This window comes from Mauremys reevesii, linkage group 20, assembly GCF_016161935.1.
Source record: "Mauremys reevesii isolate NIE-2019 linkage group 20, ASM1616193v1, whole genome shotgun sequence".
Taxonomy (NCBI): domain Eukaryota; kingdom Metazoa; phylum Chordata; order Testudines; family Geoemydidae; genus Mauremys; species Mauremys reevesii.
Genome location: NC_052642.1, coordinates 9637463 through 9650795, shown reverse-complemented (window position 1 = coordinate 9650795; position 13333 = coordinate 9637463). Strand labels below are relative to the sequence as shown.

General features: G+C 41.8%; 1 protein-coding gene across 10 annotated transcripts in view; it reads left to right on the top strand.

Moving 5' to 3' along the window:
• CASTOR2 (cytosolic arginine sensor for mTORC1 subunit 2) overlaps nucleotides 1–13333 on the top strand; it is a 204269-nt gene that overhangs the window by 63811 nt on the left and 127125 nt on the right. For 7 of the 10 annotated variants that reach the window (XM_039508281.1, XM_039508276.1, XM_039508275.1 and 4 more), the window contains exons 4-5: nucleotides 3828–3970; nucleotides 10592–10686. The exons of 1 other annotated variant lie outside the window; for it this stretch is intronic. In XM_039508281.1, the coding sequence (XP_039364215.1) occupies nucleotides 3944–3970; nucleotides 10592–10686 (122 nt within the window). In that variant the 5' untranslated portion in view covers nucleotides 3828–3943. The remainder of the gene's footprint in view (nucleotides 1–3827; nucleotides 3971–10591; nucleotides 10687–13333) is intronic. 2 more of the 10 variants (XM_039508283.1, XM_039508284.1) reach the window with 2 other exon arrangements.

Sequence of the window (13333 nt, the reverse complement as noted above, 5' to 3'; positions counted from 1 at the left end):
GAATCCTGATGACCATCTACCCGCAAAGGCAGCACATGATTCCCAGAACAAAGGATGTATCAGAGAGGCCTAGTAATTCACAAAGTGTAGTTGAGTTTCATTGAATCTATACTTACACCTTTTCATACGATGTAGGAAATATTTTTTCTTTTTGCTTTGTATCTGACTGACATGCAGATGTCATAATAGTCTGATGGCTTGATGACTGCCTTGAACAAATCTCTCTGAAAGTACTGAGCAGAGTCATATCAATTGACTGCCGAGGAGGTTAGAGAGAATGTGGGATGACCTGGCACCTGACTTGATTGTTTTCCTGGAAAAACCAGAGTGACGAGGTACAAGTTTAGCCAAGTTGATCAGCATAAATGTCTCAGAACCACTTAGGAGTTTCACTCAGGATTTTTGACAGTGAATCCCATAGTGGAATCTTGATACCTTGGGATCTAGTGCTGTTGTACCAGCTCCAGGTCTGGAGTCTGACCTTTTCCATACAAAATGCTATTCAAAAAAGTAGAAGGAACCACACACAGATCAAAGTTACATTAAAGTTTACATGTTATCACACAGGCATGTTGCGATGTTCTTGTTATCACTGGATGATATCCTAGCAGTTTGGTTCACTTGGTATTGCTTTCCATCCAGTATCATTAAGTATGGCTGTTAATCTCTATTAACAAGTGAAAATATTTTCCAGCTGAGATTACACAACTTAACCGTTGACTTTGGAGATGGGATATTAAAGCAAGGCTGGAGGTATAAGAATGGGGAGGGGAAGCTGCCTTCTTCCTAGTTTCTTGGGTCTTTGAGTTTCCTTATAATGGTTTTGCATGACCCTAGTTCCTAAGCTGTTAAAAACTAGGATATGCTACAGAGCATTTTCAAGGCTGCTATCTTAAACTAGAGGTCAGCTCAGGCCCTAGCTTCTTGGGCATTCGACTGGTATAAAGGAGCTTTGGGACAGAGCTCTGGTGCAGAGGGTCTGTATCTGTTTCCATACCTGTGAAATGGGGGTAAATGTTATCTCCATCTCACTTGTATTGTGCAGATTGATTGATTGATTTACAACTTGGAAAGGGTCTATACTGGTGTTTTTCTTACTGCAGTTGACCACAACATTAGCCAAACTAACTAGTTAACCCTTCCTTGGAAGTTCTATTTATGTATTTGATAGAATTTAGCAGCAAATATTATGTCTGCACTACGTCCTATTCTATCTTGGTTTGGCTCTGTGATGGTATGCCTGTCAGTAATAATAATCCTTTGGTTAATGCAAACTACTTGAAACCCTGGCCCTACTGTGATAACAATCAAGTGATGAAACCGCACTTCACAGAATGCTCTCCTTAGTTTTTCTATTGAAAACCAGCTACTCCATGTTCACATGTTTCTTGGTGGTTATTGTACTCCTTGTGTAGGCATTCAGTCTCCTTATAGTGAATCACAATCTAAATGAGAGTCATCAGTGTAACACTGTTGCAAAAAATGGAATATCATTCTGGGATGTATCAGCAGGAGTTTGTAAACAGGACACGAAGTAATTCTTCCACTTTACTCTGCACTGATTAGGCCTCAAGTGGACTATTGTGTCGAGTTCTGGGCACCACATTTCAGGAAAGATGTGGACAAATTTGGAGAAAGTCCAGAGAAGAGCAACAAAAATGATTAAAGGTCTAGAAATCATGAGCTCTGAGGGAAGATTTTTAAATCTGGATTTTAGTCTGGAGAAGAGACGAGAAGACTGAGAAGGGACAGAACAGTTTTCAAGTACATAAAAGGTTGTAACAAGGAGGAAGGTGAAAAAACTTTTTCTCCATAACCTATGAGGTTAGGACAAGAAGCAATGGGCTTAATTTGCAGCAAGGACAGTTTAGGTTGGACTTTAAGAAAAACTTCCCAACTGTCAGGGTGGTTAAACACTAGAACAAATTGCCTCCAGAAGTTATGGAACCTCCATCATTGGGTTTTTTTAAGAACAGGTTAGACAAACACCCATCAGGGGTGATCTAGTTATTACTTAATCCCGTCATGAGTGTAGGGGACTGCACTAGAAATCAGTGTTTCCCCCATAGCCTGTCCGTGAGATCACCCTGACAGTTTAGGAAGGCAGCAAGCCAGTCCCTGGTATCAAAAAGGTTGAAAAACACTGGTGTAGATGATCTAGTGAGGTCCCTTCCAGTTCTGCACTTCTGTAATTCTATGGCTGGGAAAGCCTTCTGCCAAACAAAGAATAAGAGTCTTTAAGGAAAGGGTTTGAATATAGTTGTCACCCTACAAATCAGTAGTTCTGAAGCTGTCACAGCTCAGTAAAACTCTACTTGCGTCCCCTTTGTGCAATTATTGGAAAGGGGCCTGGAATGAATGATGCACAAGGAGTCTTCCAGCCCTACGATTTAGGAACTCATGTTGGTTCATTAAAGGCCTGAGCCTGGGCTCATTGGAAAGACTCCTGTTAATTTTGGTGGAGGTCAGATCCATCCATTAGACAATAATTTAAATATGAAAAGGTCCCCAAACTATATGATCAGTGATGGATCACTTATTACTCGATTTTAATGGTCCCATGAAGCAAAATGACTATTTGAATGGGCTTCAGATTGTTAATGTGATCAATGGACTTTAGAAAAGGGCTATTAAAGAAATCCATGAATGGGAAAAATAGTGCAAAATGCGAGGCATAATAAATGCAGAACACTGTGCATGGTGTGTGTGTGTGTGTGTACACATACTTGAGCATATGCTTTAACTTTGATTTTTCCTCATTATTTATAGTATTTTGAGGTGTCAAACCACATTTGACAGTGTTCCATGGCACATGACTATTCATCTCCTTTCCAGTTAAATCATTCCCAGTGATTAGAACAATACTGTAATGTTCTTTTTTAAAAACTCTACTAAAATGCCATAAGTGGGTTTCTAGATGTTCACAGTTATTAGCTGTCCTAGGCTACAGCCTCGTTTGCCTGTGTCGCTGATTAGGCTCTACTGCATATGATGATGGAGGTTGTGCTTTGCTAGAATTGTAAGAAGGATGCTTTCTTGACACCTACCTACATACCTGGCAGTGTTACTAGTATAATGATTTGAGTATTGCATTTCTTCACTACTTTTAAAAAAAAAATCCAATAGAGACAAATAGGTTTTCTTTCTCTTTTAAGATTGCACTATTTGGCAAACTCACCAAGACGGCTACAAATGTTCCTGGACTCAAAATACACTGGATCAGTACTTGGGTTTTTTTGTTGATTTGTTTTGTTTTTTATTGTGTTTAAACAAACTCTTGATATATTCTGTGCAGGACGAACATAAGGAAAAGGACAATGAAAGGATTTTGTGGTGCTACTTAAATAACTCTTGCACAAAATAAAGTTTAAAATGTGCTTTAAGCACTTGTCAAATCTTTAGTGGGAAGAAAACCTGGTATTGATAACATTTTAATGTTTATTTTATATCAAACTAACTGAGACGCATAAGGCAAAATTTTCAAAAACAACCAGGTCCCATTTGAAAAAGACACTTGGACACTTGACCCTAAGACTCCTTGAAAGCCAGTGGGATTTAGGCTCCAATGTGCCTGTCACTTTTGAAAAATGGACTTAGACTCCTAAATCACTTAAGTGTGTTGAAAATGTTGCCTGCTGGCTAAAGAATACCTCTCAACCTGCAACATGCAATGCAATGAATGATGAAGACCCAGAATTATGGACACTCACACAGTTGTCGATGAAAGAAACTGCAAAGATAATATTTCTGCAGCCTCTGATAGGAGTAACTTAAAAGTGGGTGGAAAGCTTAAATAATAATGCTTTTAAACCTATGTGTTCATACAGAGCCCATACAATGAGCCCCTGATTGGAGCCTCTGGATACCACTATGATATACAATAATAAACGTTTGCACTTCTCTGCACACCCCACCTCTTTGGCGATCTCATGGTACATCACAAATGTGTGTTTCGCTGTGCCTCGGAGAGGTAAGGAAATACTGCTATCCTTTACAGATGAGGAAACTGAGGCATAAAGGAGGTTATTGACTTGCCCAAACTTTCAGAACAACTCTGTGGTAGAGACAAGAACAGAACAGAGTTGTCCTGTCTCCAACTCCTACACTTTCTCCAACAGAATATTCTTTGTGTGTGTGGGGGGAGGGGTTGGGGGTGGACAGCTTCTCTATTTTCTGTTGTACCAGCCATCTGAGGTTCGAACGCTTGCCTCTTTTTGTCCCCTTTCACATTCCTAGTTCTTCTAGTTTCATTAGTTAAGTACTTTGTTCTTCTTTGCTTGCGCCTTGAGAGATACTCAGGTAGAGTTGAAAGATGCTGCTAGAAACCCAAATGGACAACAGAAACCTTCCCAAGAGTCATAAAAAACAGAGCTACAAACACACCCATGAGTTTGTCTCATTCCAGAGTGAGAATGCTCTTGAAATGGAAATTGACTCAGCTAGAAATGAGAGGCGGTGACCAATGACAAACAAAAACATGTGTTTGTAGGGGCGCTAATAGCTGTGCTTCAGGACAGAGAATGTTTCATTTCCCAATATCAGATGACAGCTGCCATCACATGGACTGAATATGAAGAACACATTTTCAGGCTGCTTTATATAAAATGCTATTAAGACTGTAGCACTCAGAACAATAACAGAATACTGAACTACCAGCAGGGAGTCTCCAAGTGGACAAGTGTAATCATGCACTGCTCAGCTTTCAAAGGAAATTGCAGTTAGTGCATTTGACTTGCTCATAATAGTGATGCATTGTTTAGCCTAATAACTAAGCAGCTCTCCAGGACCCGGCTGCTCAGCATTGCCATCTCACACTACTAATCATTCTGTTCTCATGTCATCCCAGAGATGAACTAATCACCTGCCACATAACCTTGTCAAACTGGCAGATTGAGTGCACTGTAATTTTTTTTTAAACTAAAGAAACAATATTTCCTCCCTTTTTTTGATCAGCTGGTTCATTTATACACCTTTGTCTTACCATGTGTGGCTTTGCATTAATGCGTAAAAATGTGTTTTTAATATAAAGTTGAGCATGGCCTAAAAAGGACTCAGTCAAACTTATTTTTTTCACTATGCACAAAATCTTTCTTAAATCACAGTTGCTTCTAATAGCCACGTGGGAATTGAAACAGGCATCTGTTTTTTTTATGACTGTTTGTTTTCCCTCCATAACACATGCTTTTTTTTTTATTAACATTTCCGTGGTGCTCGGTGTTGGATCTCGGCTGCTCTCAAACATTCATGGATTTAACCTCACAGTATTCCTCTGAAGCACAGAAGAATTACTATTGCTGTTATGTACACGTGGAACTTGGAAGCACGGGGAGAGTAAATGACTTGTCCAAGGGCCCACAGAGAATGTGTGGCACAATGAGGAACAGAACCAGGATAAGTCTGAGTTCTAGTCCAATGCCTGATCCCCAAGGCCATCCTTCCATGTTGTATGTACAGTGGCTCCTTATTGAAGGGTTGTTTGTGAGAGAGGGTTGCCAGTATTGAAAGAGCAACATTTGTTGTGAGGGAAAGGCTGCACCACCATATAAATGGGGTTTGCGCCCATACAAAAAGGGGGAGGCGGGAAGGGCGGGATTTGAACTTGTGATGCTTTGGAGCCATTGAGCTTGACTCTTATTAATGTTCAATCTTTCATTAGCTGGTACAGATTTAGGCCAGGGGTACCCTGTAGACTTCTGCTGCCATTGCTGTGTTGGTGAGAGTTGTGAAAAAGTGTGATCCCTGACAGCTATAGCTGTGCTAACAGAAGTCTGCAGTGTAGATGCAGCTATACTGGCAAAGTTGTGCTATCACATGTTTTGTTCCTAGGAGGTAGTTTCGCTATCCTGGTATGAAGTGCAGCATTGTCGGCATAGCTCCATCATCACAAGGGGTGTTTTGCCAGTAGGGTACTGGTATTCCTGTAGGGTTGAAGTGCTCCTAGTGAAGGCATGGCCTTTAATTCTCACGCCATGCCCATGTCCATTATGATCTTTCCACGTTGGAAGGAATGTCGTCTTCTGGCTAGAAGTGTGAGTGTCAATCAGTTGCAACAGGGAATTAAAATAGGAATTCTGTTCCAAGGCTTTATTGCTTCACTCACCATCTTAGCCTGATATGGCCAGGGACATGTGTATTGAACATCTGACTATCATTGAGACATGGGGGGAGGGATAGCTCAGTAGTTTGCTGAACTCAGTAGCTCAGTAGGCCTGCTAAACCTAGGGTTGTGAGTTCAATCCTTGAGGGGGCCATTTGGGGAACTGGGGTGAAAATCTGGGGATTGGCCTTGCTTTGAGCAGGGGGCTGGACTAGATGACCTCCTGAGGTCCCTTCCAACCCTAATATTCTATGATTCTATGATCTTTTCATATTGTATAAGAAGGTACAGTTGACCACAGTATTTCCAAATAACACAAGAAAATTGTATGGTCATGTCACACACTGACTGTGTTGTGTCCAGAGCTTGAGTCTACTACTGTTGCCAGCTACTGGAGTTACTCCTTTAGCTCAAATGGTAGAGGTCTGTGCTTCTGATGCTGAAGAATTGAGGCCCAGTCTCTGCTGATAAAGCATGGAGGTCAGGTTCAGTACAAAGTGGTATTTGAACTACTGTGTACTGCAGATGGCCAAGCTTCCAGCAGTGGGGAGTGTGTAGCATCCTGAATAAGTATGTTTTACTCCAGCTTTCATGAAAGGTGAAGAAATACCTGAAACTTTCGTCATCTTGTAAAATAGTCAATAGGTTTGTGGCTTTCATTGGAAAGTTCCATATTGTCTCTCAGGGAGAATTTTATTCTTTTAATATATGTTTTACTTTTGAAACACATAAACACACAGTTTTCTACAGTGATAGAGGCTGTCAAGCCACCAGATAGTATTAGGACCCAGACCCAAGGGTTACATCAGTTAATTATCATTTCTTAGCACTGATCAGAAATAGGGTTCCAAGTAATCAACACTCTGAGTGGGTGAGTTACAGGCTAGAGTATGGTCACACCAAGGAGTTATATTTGTATAACTGCTCATGTTGAAATGTTACCAGTTTATGTTAGCCTATGGCCACAGCTTCAAGCTTATACTAACTTCCATATTCATGGAATATCAGGGTTGGAAGGGACCTCGTGAGGTCATCTAGTCCAACCTCCTGCTCAAAGCAGGGCCAATCCCCAGACAGATTTTTGCCCCAGATCCTTAAATACCCCCTTAAAGGATTGAACTCACAACCATGGGTTTAGCAGGCCAATGCTCAAACCACTGAGCTATTGTCCCCCCCCAAGACACTGGTTTTGTTTACCCACTCTACGGAAGCAGGAGTGTTAATGTCAGAATAAATCTAGCCAACAGGTCCCTAAATACCTGATGCTGAGTGCACTGGAGACAGTGAGAGTCTTGCCCTTGACTTCTGTGGGATGTAGATCAGGCCCTAACTGTCAGTTTAGGTGGAACACTTCGCTCACACAAAGTGGGCATTGGTAGACCAGACTTTTCTGTAAGGTCTCTTGGGACAGGTTTACATTGTGGTAGTTAGCACTGCTCCCAGCAAGTAGTTCAGCTGGCTCCAGAATGATTTGAAAACTTCCTACACCCAGGGGTACAGTAGGAAGATACTGGTTATCTGCAAAATGGTACAGAAGTTACTTGTCTCCTCGATGCTCTTCTGACTCTGTTTGTAACTCTCTTTGTGGCTGCAGGATTGGATGTTCTGAGGCTATTTATACACTTAAAAAGCTAGAGTGGCATAGCTATACCACTGTAGCGCTTCAGTGTAGACGCTCGCTGCAGCGATTGGAAAGGTTCTCCCATCCCTATACTTAATCCCCTCCTCCAAAGGCACAGGCTGTCTACCTTGGGGGTTAGGTTGATTTCTTTGCACCCCTGAGCGACATAGCTGGGTTGACCTAACTTTTCAGTGTAGAGCAGTCCTTAGTGTGTATTAATGAAATAACATCCATAGTGGAACTATACCATATTTTCAGAGCGCGACTCCACACCAGTCTCTGAGACAAAGTGGTCTAAATACACAGGTAGACTTCTTGGGCTTGTATAGGCCAGATAAAAACGCTACCAATACTGGAGCATAGGAGTGCCTTTGATTTCAATCTTTGGTCTCTGTTTAAGACTCTACTTCTCAGCACCCAGGTTAGTCACCCCCAAAGACATGTTGTTTTTAGTCATCACCCCCGGGTACCGGGGCAGCACCTGTTGCCCAACAGGGGGAAGAGTCCACAGGGCTTTAGAACATCTCCAAAGGTGAAAGACAAAAGCACTCATGCAACAGTCTGCTGCCACAGGAGGTAGGGATGGGGCAGGATGGAGGGGAGGATGGATGCCAACTGTAGAGCTACTAAAAAGCTTGAGGTTAGCAGGTTATGCATTGCCCAGCAATATGGGGAAAGGGAGGGAGATACCTCTTAGTTTTAAATCCATTATTGGGCTTAGTTAAGGAAGCTTATTAGTCCATAACCAGTTGTGAGCATGGTACTGTTGATCATCATAAATTACCTTTGTGTTTGATCAGGAAAGATCATGGTTTGAAAGCACTCTAATAGAGGTAAAAACAGCATGCTGTGGTTATTTTCTTTTCCTAGTCCTTATTTTGTTTATCATTTAGGAGGCACATTCAATCCTTCTATCAAGGTCGAATTACCTTGTGTCGGTAGTATTTCAGCTAGCACTGAAACAAGCTGATTTGTGTGATTTGAATAAGGGTAATTCAAGAAGGGGATTAAAGGAGCCTGGCTTGGTATCAGATGGTTTTGCTCGACAATGATGAGACTAGGCCTGTATTTCAATAAGAAGAATCTTGGTCCCATTGAAATCAATGGGAGTTCTGCCATTGACTTAATTAGGAAAGATGGGGTTGGCCTAATCCGTTGATTGTTCCATACATTGTTTCTCCTACACCTAGCACACCTAGTCAAGTTATTTATGGCTTCCTCTTCAGGTAGGCATAGTGGTTTGTGTGGGTGCTGCCTGTTGGTTAGCTATTTCCAAAAGTACAGAAATGGAGATGAAAGATACACCATAGATTTGTACACAGCATTGAAGCCCTGTAGCAATTATAATTTGCTCACTGCAGCATTATTAAGTGAAACTGAGATTTTGTTTTTACAGAGATCCATTGAAATGTGTTTTCGTTCCACTTTGCTCATCTTGGCAGTAATCAGCTCTGGAACCTTGATACTCTCTATTAAATTTCTGATGAAAGGAAGCTTGTTTATGACTTAGGGCCATATTTTAAAGGGTATTTAGGCACCTGGTGGGATTTCAAAAGCATCTAAGTACCTAAAACCCATTTAAATTAATGGCTGTTAGGCACCTAGATGCTTTTGAAAATCCCACTAAACACCTAAATACCTTCTAAAAATCTGGCCTTTATAACATGTCCACTATTCTACTGAAAATTAGCTCTAGCCTAGGAGAAGAATGATGCCTTCCTTCTTCAATGCGTACATCATTGCTAATAAATGTACAGGGGAAAATCACTACTGAGCTTATCTTCTAGATCTGCTAGCTTCCTAGCCTGTTCTCAGTGAGTTCAGCTCAAGTAACATCTCTACAAGGTGGGCTTCAGTATTTTTACCTGTAGGTTCATATAGCAATGTGGTCTCTCCCTCATTGAGAAGTTTTAAATCTGTGGAGCCCTATGGAATGGATTCTCCCTATTTCTCTGCAACTGGAATCATAGAATCATAGAATATCAGGGTTGGAAAGGATCTCAGGAGGTCATCTAGTCCAATCCCCTGCTCAAAGCAGGACCAGTCCCCAGACAGATTTTTACCCCAGTTCCCTAAATGGCCCCCTCACAACCCTGGGTTTAGCAGGCCAATGCTCAAACCACTGAGCTATCCCAAGGAATGTTATCCCTATAATGCCATGTAGAGAACTAGTGTGCCCTATTTGTTACATCTCCTCTCTTAAATAATCCTTGACAAATCAGCGCAACTGGTGAATATATTTTGAAAAGTCCAATAGGAAAACAGGACTCCTCCTTGTGTTTGTTTTTTTTTCCTAGAAATTTCCAGTCCTTCAGGTTATCTGAAGTTCATCACTGTGCCAAGAACTCTGCCATCCTTATTTTGACGATTTTTTACACCCAGAATTTCTCTTTGTTGGTATCTCTCTCTTTCATTAAAGAAGTTTGTTCATCTTGAGACCATAGCAGATCTCCTGAAAATAGTTTTTTCCACCTTGGATAAGAGAAGCCATTGATGAGTTATCATCTGAGTCTATTCTGCTTTGGATAGTACCTCTGGAGGGTCAGTCTCTTATTAAAAATCCATTCTTCTCTGGGATTGGGGCTTAGGGATTTGTTTTGCAACAAAAGGGTTCACTTCCTCAACTGGCAAGTATTTTTCAACTTGCTGCAGTTTGATTGGCTAAAAAATTTTCTGTACTGACAATATATCAGTCTGATATGCAAGATGTTAAATAAGAGAGATTACCTGTTTCAACATATTTTAAAACATTTCTGATGCCCTGATAAAGGAGGGCTATGTCGATATTAATTTTTATATTTTCTGTATGGGGGTACTTTTTGGACCATACCTCCTTTTATTATTCATGGCTTTGAGGCTTTTTGTTCTTGCAGCTAGACCCAAAGACAGATGCTTCAGAGAAAGAAACGCTGCTTATGTTGATCTGGGTAAAGCGATCAGCTGCTGTTCCTGGGATTCTACAGCTCAGGTGAGACAGCTAGCGAGTATAGTGCTTATAAAATGCTTTGTTTGGATTGTAAGCTCTTTGAGGCAGGGACTTTCTTTTTGTTCTGTGCTTGTACAATGGGGTCCAGAGTATAAGCACTACTGTAATGCAAATACTAAATAACAATTGTATAGTGGGCAGCATGGATGTTGTAGCTCAAATAGAAGTTATGGGTTTGGTGCAAGAATTTCAGGGAGTTCTTTGTTCATGAAGGAGATGATCAGTGTCCCTACTGACCTTAAAATATAGGGATCTATGGAGCCAAAACTCACTCACCTCTCTCTCTTTCTCTCTCTCCAAGATGATCTCTTTCCTGGGGCAGCAGAAATGAAATTCCTGCGGAGACATGCTTAGCATAAAAACCATGAGACTGATCACACTGGCACATGGTACTGAAGTATGAGCTGAATCTAAAACTGCTTAATAGTTTCCATGGCAGGGCATTTGGACGTGTGGGCCACATTTTTTTATGGAAGGTTCTTGAGTTCAGATTTTCAAGGGCACAATGTCCTTTGCTGACTTTTTTTAGCCACATTTGCGAGGTCAAAGATCAGTTGTCTGTGTGAAGAGCATAGCAGAATCCAATGGGGGAAGTGTAGAAATTTTGCTTACTGGTAGCAGGCACTGATCGTGATGCCCTTTGGCAGTATTGTCTAGTGAGCACAGGTTTGAGAACTAGGAACTCTATGAAGGTCTAATCCTGGCACCATCATTGATGCTTCATAAGTAGGGCCCTACCAAATTCATGGCCGTGAAAAACATGTCATGGACTGTGAAACCTGGACTCCACCCTGAAATCGGGCTATTGTAGGGCAGGCCACGGTATGGCCAACCTTACTTCTGCGCTGCCTTCTGAGCTGGGTAGCTGGAAACCGGCTGCTGCTGGGCACCCAGCTCTGAAGGCAGTACCGCTGCCAGCAGCAGCACAGAAGTAAGGGTGGCAATACTGTGACCCACCCTACAATTCCCTTGCAACACCTCCCTCCCGCCCCAACCTCCTTTTGGGTCGGGAGCCCTATGGTTACAATACTGTGAAACTTCAGATTTAAATATGTGAAACTGTGACACTTCAGATTTTTAAAATCCTATGACCATGAAATTTACCAAAATGAACCATGAATTTGGTAGGTTCCTTATGGCCTGATATTGTGCCAGTTGAAGCAAAGTGCCCACTGATTTCAGCGATGATGTGGGATCAACCTTTTAGATTCCGTTTAGGCGCCCCTAGCTGTGGAACTGGGATAATGAAACACCTCTGCTTTGCAGAGGTGCTGTGAGGCTTGATTAGTTAATGTTTGTGAAGCACTGAGTATTCATTTCTGTATTACTGATAAAACAACAAGAAGTCTGGTGGCACCTTAAAGACTAACAGATTTATTTGGGCATAAGCTTTTGTGGGTAAAAAAACTCACTTCTTCAGATGCAAGTAACACGGCTACACCTGATACTTGTATTACTGTTGTTATTTCTTGGAGACTGGCATCAGTTAAGGGGAGTGATTGATTGCAGTCATCAGTTGGGTCCTTGGAACAGGGGATTGTTGGCTCATCTCATCAGAATACAATTTTACTTGATTATAGAGGATAATGCTGGAAATGCCTCTGCTCTGGGATGACCACATGTCCAGATGGTGAGGTCAGCATTGTACGGACCCTGCTCAATTACTTTGTATGCTGGGATAAACGCTGCTATTTAATTTTTTTTCCCCTGTGGGCTCAGTAATCACTGAATCCCATGATTGTCTGTAAATATAGGGAGTGGGGGGGAAAAATAATAGGCTGCACTACATTTCTATTTTAATTGGAAGTAATCGGTTAATTTCCCACCCTTTCTGTAAACACAGACATAAGTTGAGTGGGAGCAACAATCTTGTGGTGGTTCTTCGAGTGTTGTCCCTGCGGGTGCTCCACTTTAGGTGTTCGTGCTCCCCTGTGCTGGTAATGAGAGATTTGTGGTAGCAGTGCCCAGCTGGATCGCACATGCGCAGTCCCCGTCTCGTGCCTCTTCAGGCTGTTAACTGGCGCCGTGTGACCAACCCCGCCTCAGTTCCTTCTCTACCACCTTTGGCTTAGAGTTGGAGCACTTAGCAGCGCCTTGCTATTTAGTTAATTTTGGCCTATTTACTACCATTATTTAGTTAGGCAAGTTGGTTAGTTTTTTCTTTGTCCTCATTACCTCATTTAAAAATTTTTTATTATTAATCTCCTTGTTAGAAATTAGGTTTCTGTTGCCCCTTTAGAATAGTAAGCCTCTCTGGGGGCAAAAGCATTTCCTGATGGGAATACCTGGTTCTCCATGTTTAAAAGTTGCCTCTCCATACCGGTTTCAGATCATAGACTCATAGGGTTGGAAGGGACCTCAGGAAGTCATCTAGTCCAACCCCCTGCTCAAAGCAGGACCAATCCCCAGACAGATTTTTTGCCCCAGTTCCCCCAATGGCCCCCTTAAGGATTGAACTCACAACCTTGGGTTTAGCAGGCCAGTGCTCAAACCACTGAGCTATCCCTCCCCCATGCTCAGTCTGTTTTCTGCCTAGGCAAAGCACATATAACACAGAAGTGTCCTCATTGCCACAAGTTAACTGCTCCAACAAGAAATGCTAGAGACTTACAACTAAAACTCCTTCTCA